General features: G+C 41.8%; 1 protein-coding gene across 1 annotated transcript in view; it reads left to right on the forward strand.

Moving 5' to 3' along the window:
- The window catches only part of ARMC2 (armadillo repeat containing 2), a 161130-nt gene that overhangs the window by 43910 nt on the left and 96938 nt on the right, over positions 1–20282 (forward strand). Inside the window, 3 exon segments of the mRNA XM_040350207.1 lie at positions 7962–8034; positions 14282–14450; positions 16521–16689. Of these exon segments, the coding sequence (XP_040206141.1) occupies positions 7962–8034; positions 14282–14450; positions 16521–16689 (411 nt within the window).

Consider the following 20282-nt stretch of genomic DNA (forward strand, 5'->3'; position numbering starts at 1 on the left):
TTTTAAAGTCTTTTTAACATGAGTGTCAATGAGAGTTTATTTGTCCCTCTTGTCCTTTAGAAGCTCCTGGAACTAAAAATAAAATACGTATCACAAAACTGATAACATTGCCTGAAACCAGACAAGCATACCTACGTTTTGATATATAAATTGTGTATGACAAGTAGATCTTGTGGGCGTGAGAGCAATTTGTTCCCCCTTTTTTTAAAGATAACTTTTTTTTCAATCATCTCCACTCTAAAGGTCAAATGACACACTCTAAATCCCTTCCATAGGGTTACATTATAACCGATTCCATTTTCTGAAAAAATCGCTAAACGTAAATTGCGTTTTCACAAAAACCGTAAAAGATATCAATCTGAAAAGTCATAGCCGGATACCTGAATATTTTGTGACCGCTTTAAAGTTTGTTTGGTGTCTGTAAGTGAAAGTATGAAGGAGCTGAAACTTTTGGCAGGGCATGTGATTTCAAAGGGAAAAAGGATGTTCTCATTGACTTCAATGTTAAAAAAAAGTGTCTAAAAGCTTAATATTTTAAAAAGTATAAATAGTACAAAAAAACTTGAAGAAGTCCCATCGTTAGCTGAACGAGACGAACATTTTAATAGTTGAATGGTCTCAATAGCTGAAAGTATGCAGAAGTTACGCAGAGCCAAAAAACGTACGGAATAATAATAATAAAAAACGAATATCAATACTGGGAATGCTTATTAAGCATTCCCACTAAAAAACGAATATCAATACTGGGAATGCTTATTAAGCATTCCCACTAATAATAAAAAACGAATATCAATACTGGGAATGCTTATTAAAGCATTCCCACTAATAAAAAACGAAAATCAATACTGGGAATGCTTATTAAAGCATTCCCACTAATAAAGCTTGAACAAAAAGATGAGGATCTTTTTGGAAATTCTTTATTTCATGTTTTGTACAAAACAATAAAATTGTCTGAATGCATATAAGGAATGTGTTGTTTCCAAAACGCAGTATATGTACATGTAATGTAAATCAGGGTTGTCCAACTTTGTGACCTTCTCAAGCCACTTTGGAAGAAGAGGATTTGTCTTGGGCCACACATAAAATATATTAAAGCTGGGCACACACTATAGAAGTCGGCTGAAGGTTTTCCAGCATAGGTGTCTGACAGAAGCTGGCCCAACGGGGTTTTGTGTGTGTGTGTGTGGGGGGAAGGGGGGGGGGGTGTACTAATGGAGGATTTTTTGCTGATCCTGGAGTTCTGCTTTAAGTACGACTGAGGAATGATGCAGTAAAAAGAATGATGGGCAATCAGAGACAATAAAATCTGTGAATTTCTGGGATATCTTCTGCCCTCTTTCCAGAAGCCAAAATATATGTGAAGGCCTTTGGACTCTTTACACCTCCAACACAAATCTGTGGCGTTTTGGAGGCAGTCTGTAACATTTTGTGTATACCTTTTTTTTTTTTTGTTTTTTTTTTAAATCTGTGTGCAGATAGATGATTTTTGTGCAGGGTGGACGGTTCTGTGTCTTAGCTGTGAAGATAAAGTTAAGTTGAAAATATTTTCCCATTTGGGCAGAAATGTGGGACAGTTTTAGGCCGAGAGATGAGAACATATATGATCTCTGGGACCATAAGAATTTGGAGAAAGTTGAATTTACTAATTAAAATAAGGCAGGGGGACATGGATGAGAAGTGTATACATTTTGGAAGCATTGTCAGCTCCTGCAGAAATGGAACTGACAAGTGTTGTGGAGCAGAGGGGGGGGGGGGGGGATTCAAGTCAAAGGTATATTTCAGGTTGACTGGGATGTGGGTTCCAAATTATTTCAAGGCTTTAGGAGCCCAGTGGAATTTGAAACTAGATTTAGAGTGGGGGTTTGAGAGGGCGGCAAGGCTACGTTCGCCATAAGTTTGCAGTTCCTCAAGAGATTGGGAGATTGGGAAGAGGCGTATGTGGAGAAATAATGGAGAAAGCTGCATACAGTACATTGCTTGTCTCCTACAGGTATACGCTAGATGTTTGGATTTACTCATACTCTAGAAGGGAAAGGTTCCTGAAATGGGATGAATAGGAGGGGAGGCAGAAGGCACCTCTGTCTTGTCCTGTTTGTATTAGTTGTACATGGAGGAGTAAAAAGGCCTAAATTAATTAGTAATGTCCTTGGGCTGATAACCTTTAGTGCTTTGGGGAGCCTTAATGAAGGGGACACATGAGGACAGGGCCGATCCGCCCTATAGGCTCACTATGCAAGCCTCTTAGGGCCCCGCAAAGCTACGGAGGGCCCCCCAAATTACTAGAGGCCCCGTCACCCCGCTTCTCACTTCTCAGCTCACTGTCATTTCCAACAGCAGAACACCCCTCCCCCCACTTTTCAACTTTAATGTGACATGCTACTGTCGGCAGCCCCCCCCCTGCTTCTCAACTTTAATGTGACATGTCACTTTGCTTAGGGCCCCAGGGAGGTCAGGATCGGCACTGCATGAGGACATGAGACATTGGTGTCTTAGGGCAATGTCTAAGAACCCGCCACATTCGCCTCAATTGGCATGGAAGAATTTGCAACATTGCATAAGAGAAGCTTTAGGCTCCATTCACATCTAGGCGTTTTCACGCCAGACGCTATTGCAGCCTGCAATACGCTGGAGGGGTGATTTTACATTGTCGGCTATGGAGATGGTTCACATCTCCACGCCGAACGCCGAAACGCCTGAAGCTCAAAACAAGTCCCGGACCATTTTTTTCGGGCGGCTTCGGTGTTCGGACAGTGTAAAATCACCCCTCCAGCAAAAACAAAGGCTGAAAAACGCCGACGCAAAGGTGTGAATGCAGCCTTAGCCTTGTGGGTATTCAGGGCATTGAGGTGATTGCGGTGCGAGACAAGTTCCAATGTGATAAAGATGTCTTGTTTAGCCTTATGTTCCAGAGTTCCAGATGACGGATGTCATCTAAGATTTTACCCATTTCAGCTGCTCTCACACGTTTAGTCTGGTGCCATGCTTAATGAGGAGGCCCTGTATAATGGTCTTATGGGCTTCCCAAAAAAGTAGCGGGTCACAGCCCAGAGCTGCATTTAGGATAAAGGGCTATTTCTTTAAAAACATCTGCCAGAGTGAGCGGATCCTTTAATAGGCTCTTGTTAAAGGGATACTAAAGGTTTGTGTTTTTGTTTTGTTTTTTTACTCCACTGTGCAGTTTGTTTTGCACATGGTGGCTCCGATCTTCCTCTTCTGGGATCCCTCTGGGAAGCTCTCTCTTGAGGGGGTTACCTTGAGGGCGTGCTCCCATGTGATACACTCGGCGGCCATAGCTGCCAAGTGTATGACTCGGCCGCGCCGCGTCATTGCTTTGATTGACGGCAGCTGGAGCCAATGGCTGCGCTGCTATCAATCATCCAATGAAGTGCCGACAAGAGCTGGGGGAAAGCAATGTGGGATCGAGCCCACGGAGATTCGGGAGGTAAGTAAAAACGGGGACTTGGGGGGGGGCCGGTGACTGCAAGGTGTTTTTTTCACTTTAATGCATAGGATGCGTTAAGGTGAAAAAACATGAAGGTTTACAACCCCTTTAAGGATAAGGAACTTTATTTTAATCTGTAACTGTAATCATTTAAACCTCATTGGACGTTGACTAAAAAAAAAAACAACCTTTTTAGAAAGCAAAAAATAGCATGGTGTGTGAGCTTTGTTTTAATTCAGTATATACTATATGTGTTGGTGACCCGTGACCCTGTACTTTACAGCTGCAATTATTTAAAATGTATTTGCAGAGATCGTATTAATCAGAGCTTTTTTTATCAGAAAATAGGTGCAGGAACTCAACCACGACCCCGTTCAGATTTCACAAAGTAGAAGGGTCTTAAAGGGGCATTAAATACCAGGATTGCATAACATACAGAGTGCAGAGTTCAGGGGGTTACACACAGAGTGCAGAGCTGTCACTTGTAAACACAGAAACCAGACTTCTGTGTTTACAAGTGATTGTGGTGAGGAGGCACCAAAGGGTCTGAGCCAAAGGTGGCGGAACTGAGTTCCCCCAAGTTCCCCCTGAAAAAAAAGCCCTGGTATTAATTATTCACAGATCACTGTGAATTTTTGATATTTCTAAAAGTTAATTTAGGTTACATCTAGCCAGCGCAAATGCAGACAGCTTATGCCAACCACAAATAGCATCTTGGAGATCTGTTATTATTTCACAAAAGCATATGGTTTCAGTTGAGTAATTTGTGGTATTGCTTAAATTCACACATGCTCTTGTTTTCCCATGTAAGAAAGTCATGTTTTATTTGAAAAGAGACTAGATGAAACAATGCATTATTTATGTAAAGTACTTTTTGAAAAGCTTAAACTGTATAGTTTAAAGTTAAAATATGCTATATGTAAACCCTAAGAATAAACTTTTCTTATTTGCTCCCTTTTTCCTGTTAAAGCTTGCCTTGTTTTAAAAAATATATTTTTATTTTTATACTTGCCTGCTCTGCGAAATGGTCTGCATGGATCAGCCCTGATCCTCCTTCTTTTTGGGTCCCCCGGTGGCGGTCCTGCCCCCCCCTTCCCCCCCCTGCTGAGCGCCCCTAATAGCAAGCCTCTTGCTATGGGACACTCAAGCAGGCTTGTTCCTAAGCCGTGCTCCTGTGAATGGAAAGTGGTTTGTTTATATCTTATGACTAGTGAATTTTTTTTTTCATCTTGTTAGAAATCTAGTGCTTAACTGTGTCCTGTGGAATCTGCCCTGAATTCTACCCCAAGCAGACATCAGTCCTGTTCAGCTCGGCCTACTCTCTATGCTATGGAGAAAAGCATGGGGTTTGTTATGTGGTTCTATACTAGTGTGACAATCCTGCACCTCCTATGGCTACAGTTCAGGGAATTGGCATTGTCACCCTAGGACTGGAAGTGTGGCAGGATCGCCAGTTTTAATCAAATTTATTCGAAATTATTTGCATTTCATAAGCCATTTTATGGTCTTATTTATGCAAAGTGTGGTGACTGGCGCTTTCCACATTGGATAAATACAAGTCACCACTGGGACACAAAGAAAACAATTGTTTTCTATGTTCTCCATTAACACTGCAATGTGGTGCCATAAACTGCTTTAAAATACATATATGTAGCATGTTATTGGGTGACACTGCCCTGTCCCTGTTTGCTCATTGTGCCCCTTCATTGCCACACTGTCTTCCAATGGAGACAAGTGGCCAGTTCATCACACATTTTACAGGCATGGTCCACTATTGCCACTCTCAGGAAATCCAACCTAAAAATGCAATGAAATTTTCTGAAAGAGGTTGCAGGTGAGCAGCAACATTTAGATGTAAGGAAGGATTAAAAATCGTAACAACAAATGTTGACTCAATTGCAATTGTTTAAGATGCACACAGTGCTTAAGAGCCGGTTCACACTGGGGCGACCTGGGATCCGACTTCAAGTTGCCCCAAGTCGCGCGGTCGAGAAAATGAATGGAAGTGAATGGAAGCCATCTTAATGTACACTACTGAAGTCGCTCCGACTTCAGAAAAGGTTCCTGTACTACTTCAATCCAACTTCTAGGCATCTTGTACCCATTGATTTCAATGGAAGTCGCCTCACTGTCTTAACTGAAGCAACAATACAGGAAGATAACATACATTTCTCAGGCAAACCCCTCCCTCCCCCTCCCTTCCACAGAGCTTATTGTTGTTTGATTGGCCACTGGAAAGCCTCTTGTCCTGGAGGCGACTTGAAGTTGCCTTGTACTGTCCTGGAGGCAACTTGAAGTTGCCTTGTAAGTTGCCTGATGATTCATACTCAAGTCATGTCTAAGTTGCCTCCCAAAGTCGTGTTGCCCCTGTGTGAAAGGGCTCTAAGAGCCGGTTCACACAGGGGCAACACGACTTTCAGCGTGACTTTGGGAGGCAACTTCAACACGACTTGAGTATGAATCGTAACGCGACTTGGGGTGACTTCAGCGCGACTTGAAGTCGCCTCCAGAAGGGAGAACTCCACGCCAAATTTTAAATAAAAAACCGCCATGAGTTTCCCCTCCAAGAGCATACCAGGCCCTTAGGTCTGGTATGGATTTCAAGGGGAACCCCCCTATGCTGAAAAAACGGCATGGGGGGTCCCCCCAAATCCATACCAGACCCTTATCCGAGCACACAGACCGGGCCGGTCAGGAAAGGGGGTGGGGATGAGCGGGCGCCCCCCCTCCTGAGCCATACCAGGCGGCATGCCCTCAACTTGGGGGGGGGGTGCTTTGGGGCAGGGGGGTGCCCTGCAGCCCCCCACCTCATAATTACCCCGCCCCCTTATGCCGTCACCACCCGGAGTATGCTGGGACTGTGACATCATAAGAGGCCTATATAAATCGTTGCGTACCGCACACCCGGATTAAAGGCGGAGGGAGCGTCGAGTCAACATCGAAGAAGAGAAGAAGGCAGAAGACTGGGCCCCCGCTGGTAAAAGAGCTGAAAGAAGACAGCGGTGGTGCCAGGCAGAAGAGAGAAAGAACCCGGAGAGCGAGAGAAGACCTCCCGAAGTCGGGAGAAGACCGGGCCCCCGCTGGTAAAAGAGCTGTAAGAAGACAGCGGTGGTGCCCGGCAGAAGGGACAAGGTGCTTTGGGGTGGGGGGGCGCACCATCGCTCGTCCCCACCCCCTTTTCTGACCGGCCGGTCTGCGTGCTCGGATAAGGGTCTGGTATAGATTTGGGGGGGACCCCCACGCTGTTCTTTTGGCATGGGGGGTTCCCCTTGAAAGACCTAAGGGCCTGGTATGCTCTTGGAGGGGGAACCCATGCTGTTTTTTAATTTAAAATTTGGCATGGAGTTCCCCTGTGAAAGGGAGGAGTTTACCTTAGAACAGGTTCACACTGGGGCGACTTCCTCTAAAGTTGCCTCGCTGTGAACGGGTATCCGACTTGGAGGCGACTTCCATTGAAATCAATGGCTACAAGTCGGATTGAAGTAGTACAGGAACCTTTTTTCAAGTCAGAGCGACTGCAGTAGTGTGCATTAAGACGACTCCATTCACTTACATTCATTTCTTCATGCAGCACGACTAGGGGCGACCTGAAGTCGGATCCCAGGTCGCCCCTGTGTAAACCGGCTCTTGGCAAACCAGTTGTGATTCCGTTTGAGTTTACATGTACTTTAAAGAGTCAGTCCACCCAGAAATTATATTTCTGTTATATGTGGAGGTTGGTGGACTGTCTCGCCCACACTACTCTTTTATTGCTTTGACTTCAGTGGTGACTGCCACAATTTGTAGCTCTTTTACTGACTATCTCCTTATCCCATTTTCTAAAATACAAATGACATAAAAATGCAAAAGGCCAAATAGGACCAAGGATTAGAGGGGTTGTAAAGGTTTGTTTTTTATTTTCTAAATAGGTTTCTTTAAGCTAGTGCATTGTACCTTTTCCTTCGATTTCCCTTCTAAATGTTTGTTTTTCTTTGTTTTCTTTGTCTGAATTTCTCACTTGCTGTTCCTCCTCAGTAAGCTGTTCAGTAAGCTGTTCTGGCTGACTATCCCCAGATCGGATGATGGTGGCAAGTTTACTGAGGAGAAACAGGAAGTGAGAAATTCAGACAAAGAAAAAAAACATTTAGAAGGGAAATGGAAGGATAAGGTAAGTGAACCAACAATGCACTAGCTTAAAGGAACCTATTTAGAAAATAAAAAAACAAACCTTTATAACCCCTTTAAGAATTCTACAACAGAGATCTTCCACTGCAGTCTACAAGAGATAAAAGACTACAAATTCATTTTTTTTTACAAAACTGAAACTTTAAGCCTTGGATGGTCTGACCTTCTAAAACTCTTTTAGTGGTTGATAAACAGAAGTATATTGAGATGGCTCATTTGTGATGTCATAATTGTTGTTCTGTAGATTCTTTAATCCTGCAATAGAAGCATTTTCAGAGCCCTCACATTCTCATATTATCTTGTCCTACCTACAGTATATTTGTTTTCACTCACAATGTTTTTTTCCCCCCTCTAGCTTACATGCCTCCAGCTTTGATTCCTCTGACTCAAGACCAGTGTCTGGAACACGTTTGAGTCCCTTGCCGAATGTGAGTTGATGTGTGCTTTCAGTATGATTCTTTACCATGTCATTGAGCCAGACAATAGACAGGTTGCTGCTGTACCAAGGCATAATATGACAATTAGCAGACTTATTGCTTACCGGTATATTCCCCAGTTATTTATTCTCTTTATATGATGGATCTTAGTGTTCCTTATTCAAATCAGAGGAAATTAAAATGTTGGCATTCTATTAACCTCCATATTTCAGCTAACATTTTTTTCAGTGTTGGGTCAGAAAATGTAAGTTGACTTCTGAGTGCATTCTATGTGTATTGTTTACATTATTCTTCCTTTCCAGTATGTGTACAGTTTCAAAAAGATAGAACTTTTCCCAATTTCTTTTTAATTTTGAATACAATTAGGCAGGGTTATAACTCCCATTGGGGAGATCTCCCTTCACTTCCTATCCCAAAGCCAAAACAGGATGTTGGCAGAAATCCATGCAAATTAAGGGAATCTCTTGGAGGGTCCCCAGGTTATCAGAACTAGTGTTTCTATTAAAAGATATCCCTCCCAATTACTTTTCTGGGGACAACACAAAATTATGGATTTTCTTTTCACTTCACTTTTCAATGATAATGGTAAACAGGACAAAGAGATAGGGTGAGGGTGAATCTCTCTAACTGGGGTGCAGACGGCCAGGGCCATCTTTAATATTGGTTGGACCCTGGGCAAACATTTTCTTGTGCCCCCCTCCATGCAATTTCACTTTCCACCTGCTCTAAAAACATACAATAAATAGCAGCTAGATGCAAAATCAGTTTACTGACTCAGATCAGGCAGCAATTGCGATTGGTTGCCAGAGGTTACAGTGTATCATTTCCGCTCACTGACTGGCTGCTAGAGGCAACAGCACACATTATGGCTCACTGATTATATGCTAGTTACAGCCCATGACTTATGCTTGTTGATTGGTTCCTAGAGATTACTGTACATCAATACTGCTCACTGATTGGTTGCTAGAGGTTACTGGACATCCTTACTACTCACCAATTGGTTGATAGAGGTTACTGCACATTACCGCTCAATGATTGGTTGCAAGAGGTTAGTGCACATCATAACTGCTCACTGATTGGTTGCTAAACTTATAGCACACCATCTCCTCACTGCCTGCACACCATGAAAACTCCTAGGATCAGTGGAAATGCTGGGGGGGGGGGGGGGTGTGATCAGTGGCAATACTGGAGGGTTGATGGGATCAGTAGCAGTGGTGGGATGATGTGGCATATTCTGAATCATGTAGAGCAAAGCTGGAAATCTTTGGCAAGTAAATAGTGGGGGATTCTACCCTGACCACCAATGTAGTAAGGAATTTACAATGACCCCCAATATGAGCAGGAATTTGCACTGATCACCATGTAACGGGGGACTTTATGCCAGCCACCAATATAAAGGGGGATTTCTACACGGACATCAATACAATAGGAGCATTTACACCAACCACCAGTGTAAGAGGGAATATACGACTACCATGTAGGGTGACACTTCTACACCGACCACGAATGTTAGGGGGGATTTACACTGACCACCAATGTAAACGTGCTGCCTTTTAGTTGATATACAGCTGTGCCATTAATTGTTAATGACACCCTAACGCATCTGCTGAGATGTGCGTCTTCACATGCACCAAAATTCATGGTGGCACCATGTTATTTTGAAAAAGTGTTCCACCTCCAATTTGCTTACCTTATGCAGAACGGGCTGATGTTAGTCTTAATGGCCACAGTTGTAGGCAGGAATAGTATACAGAAAAATACTGCACTGCCCTATAGGTAAGCCGCTAACACTGCAAATGGACAAATGGCAAAAAAAAATTGAAAACAAAAAAGTGTAGCGCTAATTAAGTTAAGTTGGCATAAAACTTCAAATTACAAATATGACAATAAAAGTGAAGTGAAAATGTCCACATAAATATATAAATAAATGTCCATATGTAAAAAACAGGAATAGTGTAAAAATACAAATCTGACTATAGAATAGTCCAGCAATAATATTGGTGAATTCCAAAGCCTGGTGATAACTTCAAAGAGGTGCTAGAGTTGAAGGAGCGTTGAAATGAATTAACGTGAAGAGAAACCACCACCGATGGGTAAGGGGCTTACCAGAGCGTTTGAACCCACGTTCAGCTGGGTCATACAGAGCTTTGTGTGGTGAAACCACGATGGAACCTGGGCAATCCTGTATGTGTCTCCAATGGCTGTAGCAAGAGTGACCAAACGGCAGAGGAATGGAGTATACCACAGATAAAGATAGCTGGTTACCCGATGGTCTCACAGGACATGATGGTCCAGAAAATAAATCCCGGATGTGTATGGAAGGGTGTTTACCATAGATTAGGAAGAAAAAACATCCACATAGCATAACTGTTGAAATTTTTTTGTAGCAAGAACACTTACATTTAGATGGATGTACAAGCGCTTTGTGCAAAGAAGTAGCAACAGTGGGGTCCTCCCGATGCGTTTTGTCTCAAGGACATCATGACATCATCATCTGAACGTAGGTTCTCCTGGGTTCAAAATCTCTGGTAAGCCCCTTGCCTATCGGTGGTGGTTTCTTTTCACCTTAATTCATTTCAACGCTCCTTCAACTCTAGCACCTCTTTGAAGTTATCACCAGGCTTTGGAATTCACCAATATTATTGCTGGACTATTCTATAGTCAGATTTGTATTTTTACACTATTCGTGTTTTTTCACATATGGACATTTATTTATATATTTATGTATTTATGTGGACATTTTCACTTCACTTTTATTGTCATATTTGTAATTTGAAGTTGTATGCCAACCTAACTAAATTAGCGCTACACTTTTTTGTTTTCACAGTTGTAGGCAGGACTCCCAAGCGTGCCCCTTTACCTCCCCAGTGGGCAGCATTCAGCAGAGGTGATGTTGGGTATGACCTCAGGGGGGCATGATATATGAATGCAGCCTCTATTTACATATTAATACCACCGCTATTTACATATCAATGCAGGTTAATTATATATAAACACAGGGTCTGTAGGTGAGTCATCTGTACATGACAATAGGGCAGAGCTTGGCAGCATTAGTAACAGAACTTCACACTGAGTTATTGGGACACAGCATGGCACTGAAACTTCAAGGGACAAGGGAATTAAAACTGGGATGGTTGGCAAATATGAGGCAGGTAATTTGGGCCCCAGAACAATGATGGGGCCCAGGGCAGCTTCCCCTTTTGCCCTGCCTTAAAAATGTCCCTGCAGACAGCAATAAAAACCTAATGGATGTTCTCATCTTTCTTCTCTACTCTGGTCAAAACTAAAAAAAAAAAAAAGTTTTGCATGGAATTCTAAGTTATTGGTTTTTAATATCTGGCCTGATATTTAACTAGACCACAGTAATTTATGTAGCGCTACCCCCTCAGGAGCCGCTGGTTGTTTTGGGATCGGCGTATTAAGTTACCTTTTATCGTTGTCTAGGGGTGAAGTGGATGAGTAGATTAGTAAGCGAATGTCCAGTCATCAAATAAAGGTTTTCTGAATGCTTTATTTTCGGCCCAACGCGGCCAACATCAACATGAGGTAGAGAGAAAAGGTTGATGAAGCAAGAGAGAACTTTGCAGTATCAGGCCTGGATATGAAAAGGAGCAATACTCCTCTCAGTAGTAGTAGATACAGTTCGTCACCACTCTAGCCAGAGTGGGTGAAGCGCCCCCGGACAGACTCCTGCCACGAGCCTGGCAGTCGAAGTGTCACTTTAGGTTGCTGGGAGGAACAGGCCTCTGCCACAGACCTGGCTATAGGGACCTCTGCCACAGGCCTAGTACTTGGATGAGCTAAATGGATTGAGCAAATCCTCCCAGTAAATTAAGTCAGGGTCACTGGGTGACAGTTGAAGTGTACCTGTCAATGTCCCGGTCACCAGATCCCTGCCTCCGGGTTCTCCTCAAGCCGATTCCCCACCTAGCGGCATACAGCCTGGGATCTCCTCAGTAGATGGGGGACCCAGTAAGTCACTGGGGCCCCTTCGTAGCATCAGGGCCCAGAGTCTGGAACTACGAGTAGCACGTGACCCCAGGCCAGGTAGGCCATAGTGGTGGGGCCCGCGATGTGCGCACACCCTGAAGGTAGGTGCCGCACATGGAACCAGGAACCCTCGAAGAACCCACAAAAATGGCGTCCGCCACAGATATACCCTCCCCCAGCATGCTCCGCGAGGGAAAACTCCTCTAATTGGCTGCTGGGGAAAAGTGGCTCTGCCAGAACCCCTCTAGCGCCAACTGTCGCCCAGGGATGGGATTGCATCCCTGGAGCGCAGACTGACCTACAGGATAGTTCTGGAATGACGGCAGCCCAAAATTTAACAAATTATGAATGGGAGCAAAATAACTCTCCCATTCCCCCAATAACTTTAGCGTAGTGCCCATACTGAAAGTAAGGGGGTGCTACATTTACAAAAAATATTCTTAACATAATAGCACACAAGTTTTATTTACTCAACATTTCTTTAATGAATACGTATTATGAGAGAGAGAGAAAGAGAGAGAGAGAGAGAGAGACTGACTCTCTCTCTACCTCTCCACACTGTGCAAAAGAACTGCGCACCAGAAGATGCGATGTCATATGCATTTAGAGCCAGAAGACATTACTTGTATATAAGGCTTCCATAAGCACTCCTCCACGTTCAGTACACCAAACACCTTATTTCCTCATATTACAGTAGAAAGGCCCAATCTAAGTGGTACCCATAAAATATAAAAGTTTATTTTTCTTATTTAAAATCCTAAACATGGACTTGTCACATTGTGTAAGCGCTCCTCTGACAGAACATCCTTCCTAGCATGATGACATGCGAGGCAGAACACCTGATGTGTTCCGTCAACAGGCGGGACTTCATCAGAGATTTTGACCTCTCACAGTGCAGCGCTTTCTAACCGGACCTGCATGTGATGTCTCCCAGGAGGTTGGGGAGGGGGGGCCACTCACCTAGTCTAGCTAAGTGGAAGCGGGAGAGGGTTCCTGCCAGAAATAGGTACCCGCTCCCAGAAGAAAAAATAATTCGAAGGTAGTAGAGGAGAAAAAGCGGAACCTCTCCTTTAAATTATTCTTTAACATTAACACAAATTGGAGATCAGTGGCAGTGAAAGGTAACCCCTCCTATCTCCCCCTCTGTTGATGGTTATGGCAGTAAAAATGTTGACCACCCCATCTGTATTGGCGGTCATAGATTCTTGTGGCCTATGATGTTTATGGCAGTGAAAATGTTAATCCTGTATATTTTTTCCCCAGGTTTAAAGGCATTAAAAAAAAAAAAAAAAAAACCTATAATGTCTGGTACTCACTATCCATTAAAAAAAATTCTATTTAACCCAGCAGGTGAATGAAAAAAACAAAACAAGGAGCATGGGAGGAGCTCACTGTACTAACTATCCAATGTTAGTACATCAATCTACCCACTGAGATATTCTGTTCTCACAGGGAGGGGGCTGCCTGTTTGACAGAACGTTGAACCATCCGATATTCGGCCCGTGTGTGTGTCTTACGTCCTAGTAGACCTATTGAAACCAGACACCACAAGCAAACACTTCTTTTAATGTTTTAATGAACTAATATGGATTTAATTCAAAAATATTAAATTGACTATAGGATACTATATCAAAAATTATCTAAAAAATTCAATGAATATATATATAATTTTTTTTTAAACCATGGTAAAAACATGTAATTTCCATTAAAACCATTCCCTTACATCACCGCAAAGTGTATTATTGGCTCTGAGTTGTAAAAAAAAAGCTGACAGCCTTGATTTCTGATGCATTGCAAAGAACACAGACCTTCTCATCTCCTCCCCTCCTCATCTCCTCACCTCCTCATCACTCGCAATGAGCACAGAAAATGAATGACTCTCAGGATTTCTGGAAAAAGTCAACAGTTATTTTATGCACTTATAAAACAAATAAGACTAAACACAGTGCAGTGGTATATTTAGCAGACAAAATATGGGGAAATAAAAGAAGTTAATTGTTAGGGTTTACATTTAAAATGTGCAGTTTAGCCGTGTACAAGTTATTTTACATATTCTTGCCAGCCAGAGTTTTGGAAATGCAGCAGTGTTCAGTGATGTGGTATAAAATAATACTTAAAAATACTGGCAAAAAAAACTAATGTCTAGTTAATGGCAAAAAAATAATCTTGTTTATCTCAGTTTATATACAGTAAAATAATACATTTGACTATGTATGATAAAGTTTTTTTTTTGTTTTGATTTTTCCAGAAACCCAAGCTTCCTCTGTCTTCAGTCACAGATGATGGTATTATACAAACCATTCCTCAACCACCTTCACATAGCCCAGTACAGAAGCCCAGTATATCCCGTGCGCGCTTGTTTAGAGCTACATCTCAGGGAAATCTGTTGACCGACTCTGAAATTCCTCAAGTGGAAGGTGTGTACATAGTTTATTTTGTCACAGGTTCACCTACACAACTGGAAGTTCTGAATAGACTCTCGTCGGAGCTATGTGGGCATTATTTCATTCTTGTTTAAATTTCAGCAAGTATTTGGAAAGCTTTAATCTGCTTGCTTGAAGCCCTTAAGCCAGGGGTAGGCAATCTCAGCCCTCCAGCTGTTTTGAAACTACACGTCCCATGAGACATTGCAAGACCCTGACGATCACAGGCATGACTCCTAGAGGCAGAGGCATGATGGGATTTTTAGTTTCACCACAGCTGGAGGGCCAAGGTTGTCTACCCCTGCCTTAAGCCTTACGTTGCTGCCACCAGTGTAACGTGAATCAAATACAGTCACTGTCAAGGTATTCAGACAGCCTTGGTTGCAGGCTGACTGTCTGTATATAATACCTGGCAGGGGAATTTTTTCCCATCTATACTATTTAAGTTTGGATGGGGAAATCAAGTGATTTTTCTTCAGTCCTAGCTTTAGTATAATGCATAAGCCGATTGAGGCACTTAGAGCCTTAGCCTGACCGTAAGGAAACATACACATGGTCAACATTCATTGACAGAAATGCTGCTGTTGTCAAAATCCAAATTAAGGGTAGGAAAATACTGCATGAGTAGTTTTGATTCTCCCCATTTATGAGAAAATGGAAAAAGCAGAGGAGGCCTTACAGTGATAGTAGTTATTTCAAAATGCTAACAATTCTCTGCTAGGTGTCCTAGATCCGTTTTCAAATCGAACCTGTAGGTTACAAATATTGAAGTTGCCATTCTGATTCTTTATTCTTTAATGAGCCACTGACCTGGAATAAGTATGTGTATATGAGGTGTACTAACAGTACACACGATAAGAATATTGAGCGATATTGCTAGTCTCATATGATAAACCAATAAAATACTCTTCCGAAAATTCTTGTATGACAGAATACAACTGTGGAAGTAATGTACTGTATTGTACTGCATTCTTTTTTTCTTTTTCTTTTTTCGAGCATGCGTCGTCTTTTGTACGCATATTATACTAATTGCACAAAGATTGTTCCTTCTATTATTGTACAAGAAAAACTTTCATGCTTGTCCCTTTGGATAATTTTGCATGAACTGTTGGGATCTTGAGAGCTGTGTACTAATGACCAGATAATCGGATAATCGATACGAAATCTGTATTTTACGTCAGATTTTCTCATCGTGTGTACTAGGCATAACTCTGAAGGTAGTCAAACAAAAAATAAGGACACCCTCAAAGGATGTAACATCAAAAAGAATTAGATTTTTATGAAGTTACTTCAGCTGGTGTGGATAAAGGGTTGGACCCTCTAACAATATTATTGTAGGGTTTTTTTTTTTTAACTGTGACTATTTAAATGTATTTGTTTCATAATGTAGTTTTTTACAGTACCACTTGTTGAATTTAAACGTGGCCTCTAAAGTCTCCTCAAAAAGCCAAGGAGCATATTTTGTCAAAGGATATGGATGTGTACTACATTTGCCTTTATTAGAATGAATGTAGCAGTGTCTGTGAGTGGTAACTGAATTATGTAACAAAAATAAACTATAATATTTATTGGCAACAGAATGCAAGATCTTAGATTTTTTTCAAAATATGAGAAAACTGTATGCCTATTGTACAATATACGGTATATCATAAAATATTCATCAAAGTATAGCAGTCAGTCAACCAGCGTCCACTAAGATTTAGTTTGGGATCTACAAGCAATCCTGCAAAGCAGTGTATTGTACCTACTGTCTTATTGAATAGGTCTGATATTGTCTAAAGGAAATATTAAAGGGTTAAAACAAGTTTAATAGTAAGGAAAATGTAATTCTGACTATGCCCCTGCTTGCTCATACTGATTATTGGGGTGCCGAGGCTCATGTATTCCACTATGTTCATGCAAGACTGGGCTGATGCTCCAAGTTGTAGAAAAGTTGAGCATTTCGGAAAATGTGCATTTTGAGGCTTCCCGGTTGCCCACAAGATGCAGGAACTTTGCTGGTTTTACTTTTTAGATATGTGGATACTACATAGTTAAATTTAAGTGTTCTTATTTGTATTACAGCAAAGATTTCTGAAAACAAAAGGCTTAGTACAGATTGCACCTCTGAAGAGGGCTCAACTTCCTTATCCACAAATAACCCCGCAATCCAACTTCTTCAAAATCTCAATGTTACACCAGACCATCAGAGATCGCCAGAGATGCCAAGCGTTTTCCACAATAGGAAAAAACGGTTTGTATACACTTCTCTATTTCATACATGTTTTTTATATGGTGGTACTGTGTACTTGCACTGCCTTGCTTTCACTAGAAAAAAGTGAAAATGTTCTTGTGCTGGATGTCCATTACAATTTTTTTTTCTGCCTTTTTTTTTTATACGGTCTCTTTTAATTACAGGAAAAAATAACCTTTATAACCACTTTAAATAATCAAGTTATACTGGTTACAATGGGAGTGGTACCTTACCTTCTTATTTGGGGTCCCCCACCGGCGCTTTCCTCTCCTACTTTTCTGCAAGTGCCATCATAGCAAGCTGGATACCATTGGGACACTCGTATGGGCATATTACCAGGTTGGGCTGTGTGCATCCAAAGATGCACACAACATGGTTTGGTCCCGCCCCCTGCATTCTCCTTACAGGATTTGATTAACGGCAGCAGAAGCCAGTGGTTCCTGCTGTAGCCTCTGTTTCCTGCGAGAAGATGGTGAATGCCGCTGCAGACAGAGCACTGGCTCAAGAGAGTACTTGAGTAAGTTTTTAGGGAGGTGGAAGGGAGATACAGCTACTGGAACATTTTTACCTTAAGTGTTGCTAATCACAGGGCCCTGCATTCACTATATCTGGTCTCCCACAGTACAGAGAGCATGGAAATGCAATTATTTTAGTAAATATAAAACTGCTAAATACCTTTTCTCATCTGCAGTCTTGTGACTTCTATTAGTGTCTGGTTAAAGCTTGTAAGAGGAGTTTTTTATTCTCTTCTGACTGGCCTATGAGGCTGCAAGACCCCTGACCATTTGTCTGGACAGGGTTGATCGGCCCTGTGCTGATCACATGCACCCTTCCAAGGAAAACAATTAACCTCTAGCAATTTACACCAAATGGCGCATGTGCAGAGGCTCTATCTTATCAGTAGAAAGATTGGAGACAGTGAAAGATGGGGAGGATCAAACTGCCTTTTACACAATACAGAGGATTAACCCCTTAGGTTCCAAAGTGAGTATAACAAGCATGCTTTACTGCATATACAGACTGAATTTACTGTTGTGGGTTTAGTAACACTTTAATGCAGGGAATGCATTAAAGTAAAACATGTCTTGACTTTAGAACCACTTTCATTGATTTTGCAAGTTTCTGCTGCTTATTGAGTGCTGGCATTCAACGTGTTTTGAATGTTGACAGATTGTTGGGTTGGGCTTGGGAAGACCCAGCTATCATGCTGCGCATTGGTACAATTGGCAAAATCACAGGAAGATGGGGCATCCAAAAAAACTTTTCACAGACTTATGTATCAAGTTAAGAAAAATAACCTCCAAGGTTATTTTTCTAAATATTTCCCATGCCACGAGCCACACCAGAAAGGCAGAGGGAACTTAGGGAGTTGAACAAGTGGCTGAGAGACTAGAGTAATGAGGGATTTGGTTTCCTGGAGAACTGGACTGCCTTTTCGATCACTTACTTGCTCTACTGTAGGGACATACTGCATCTAAATTGGCAGGGCGCTGCTCTGTTGGGGAAGAAAATGGTTAAAAGGCTGGATGAGCTTTTAAACTAGGATCTGGTAGAGAGGGAAAACAAAGAATATGCCATGTGTACAGCATGTGTCTACCAGGGAATGGAATATAGCGGTCATTGTAATAGTGGGAGGGAACAGAGAAATTGCATCATCTACATCCAATACAAAAAGAGTAGTAGAATCAAGCAATAGCTGACAAATGAGTAATATTAGAATATTTAAACGCTAATACAAAACTAAAAGATATGTTTACAAATGTAAAAAGCTTAGCAATCAAAATAAATTAACTAGAACTTCTGTTATTCAAGGAGCAATTTGACTCCATGGGATATTTGAAACCTGATTAGACAGCTCACATGACTGGGCTACTAATATTGAGGGGTACACTCTATTTCGGAAGGACAGAATTGACAGAAGTGGTGGAAGGGTATGCATGTATGTGAAAAACGATCTGAAAGTTAATTTGAGAGATATAAATACAGAGAACTGCGATGTTGCGTAGTCGGTATGGCTGGAGGTCCATAAGAGTTCAACAAATAGTAAATTACTTGTGCTGGCATGTTCTAGGTATCCTAACATAAAACATGAGGAAGCGTCTTGGCTCTTTTCAGAGGTTGAAATGACTGAGAAGCAGGCCAAAATTATTATGGGTGATTGTATTTATTGTAATATTGAATGGGCCACTGGAACTGCACATTCTACAAAGCTTTGTAATTTCTTACACTTACTACAGAACAATTTCATGGAGCAGACAGTGCCAGCCCTAACAAGGAAAAATGCTCTGTTGGATCTATTCATTTCAAACAACACATACAGTGCCTTGAAAAAGTATTCATACCCTTTGAAACTTTCCACATTTGTTCATGTTACAACCAAAAATGTAAATGTATGTTATTGGGATTTTATAGATAGACCAACACAAAGTGGCACATAATTGTGAAGTGGAAGGAAAATGCTTTGTAGAACTGCCTTTCACTGCAATTACAAATCTTTTTGAGGAAGTCTCTACTAGCTTTGCACATATAGAGAGTAACATTTTTGCCCATTCTTGTTTGCAAAATGGCTGAAGCTCTGGCTGATTGGATGGAGAGCGTCTGTGAAAAGCAGATTCTCAATTTGATTTAGGTCTGGATTTGACTGGGCCATTCTAACACATGATTGTGCTTTGAGATAAACCATTCCATTGTAGCTCTGGTTGTATGTTGGGAGTCGTTGTCCTCCTGGAAGGTGAACCTCCGCCGCAGTTAAGACTTTTGCAGCTTCGAACAGGTTTTCTTCTAAGGTTGCCCTGTATTTGGCTCCATCCATCAACTCTATCCAGCTTCCCTGTTTCTGCTGAAGAAAAGCATCCCCGCAACATGATGCTGCCACTACCGTGTTTCACAGTGGGTGTGGTGTGTTCAGGGTGATGTGCAGTGTTAGTTTTCCACTACATAAAGTGTTTTTTGACTTCATCTAACCAGAGCCGGTGGCCAGTTCAGAAATGAATAAAAAAAAAATCAGTTTAGGCCGATATGTTTTCTTCTACATATTTTTGGTAAAAAAATCGCAATAAGCGTATATTAATTGGTTTGCGCGAAAGTCATAGCATCTACAAACTATGGGAAAGATTTATGGATTTTTTTTTATTATTATTCTCTTTACTAGTAATGGCGGCGATCTGCGATTTTTTGCAGTACTGCGACATTGTGACGGACAGATTGGACACTTTTGACCCATTTTTGTGACCATTGACATTTATACAGCGATCAGTGCTATAATTATGCAGGAAGGGGTTAAACCTAGGGGGCGATCAAGGGGTTAAATGTGTGCTCCCTCAGTGTCTTCTAACTTTATGGGGATTGGACTGACTAGGCGAGGAGACATATCACTGTTCCTACTTGGTAGGAACAAATGACATGTCTCACTCTCCTCTGCCCTGACAGCACAGGGATTGCACACACAAATCCCGTACGGGGTTTCACGCAGGGATGCCATTCTGCCTCTGTAAAAAGACGTGAGCCGGTCGGGAACCGTATAACTTCTCCACAACTTTATCACTGACCTGTCTGGTGTGTTCCTTGGCCTTCATGATACTGTTTGTTCACTA

This window comes from Rana temporaria, chromosome 4 (genome assembly GCF_905171775.1).
Source record: "Rana temporaria chromosome 4, aRanTem1.1, whole genome shotgun sequence".
Classification (NCBI taxonomy): domain Eukaryota; kingdom Metazoa; phylum Chordata; class Amphibia; order Anura; family Ranidae; genus Rana; species Rana temporaria.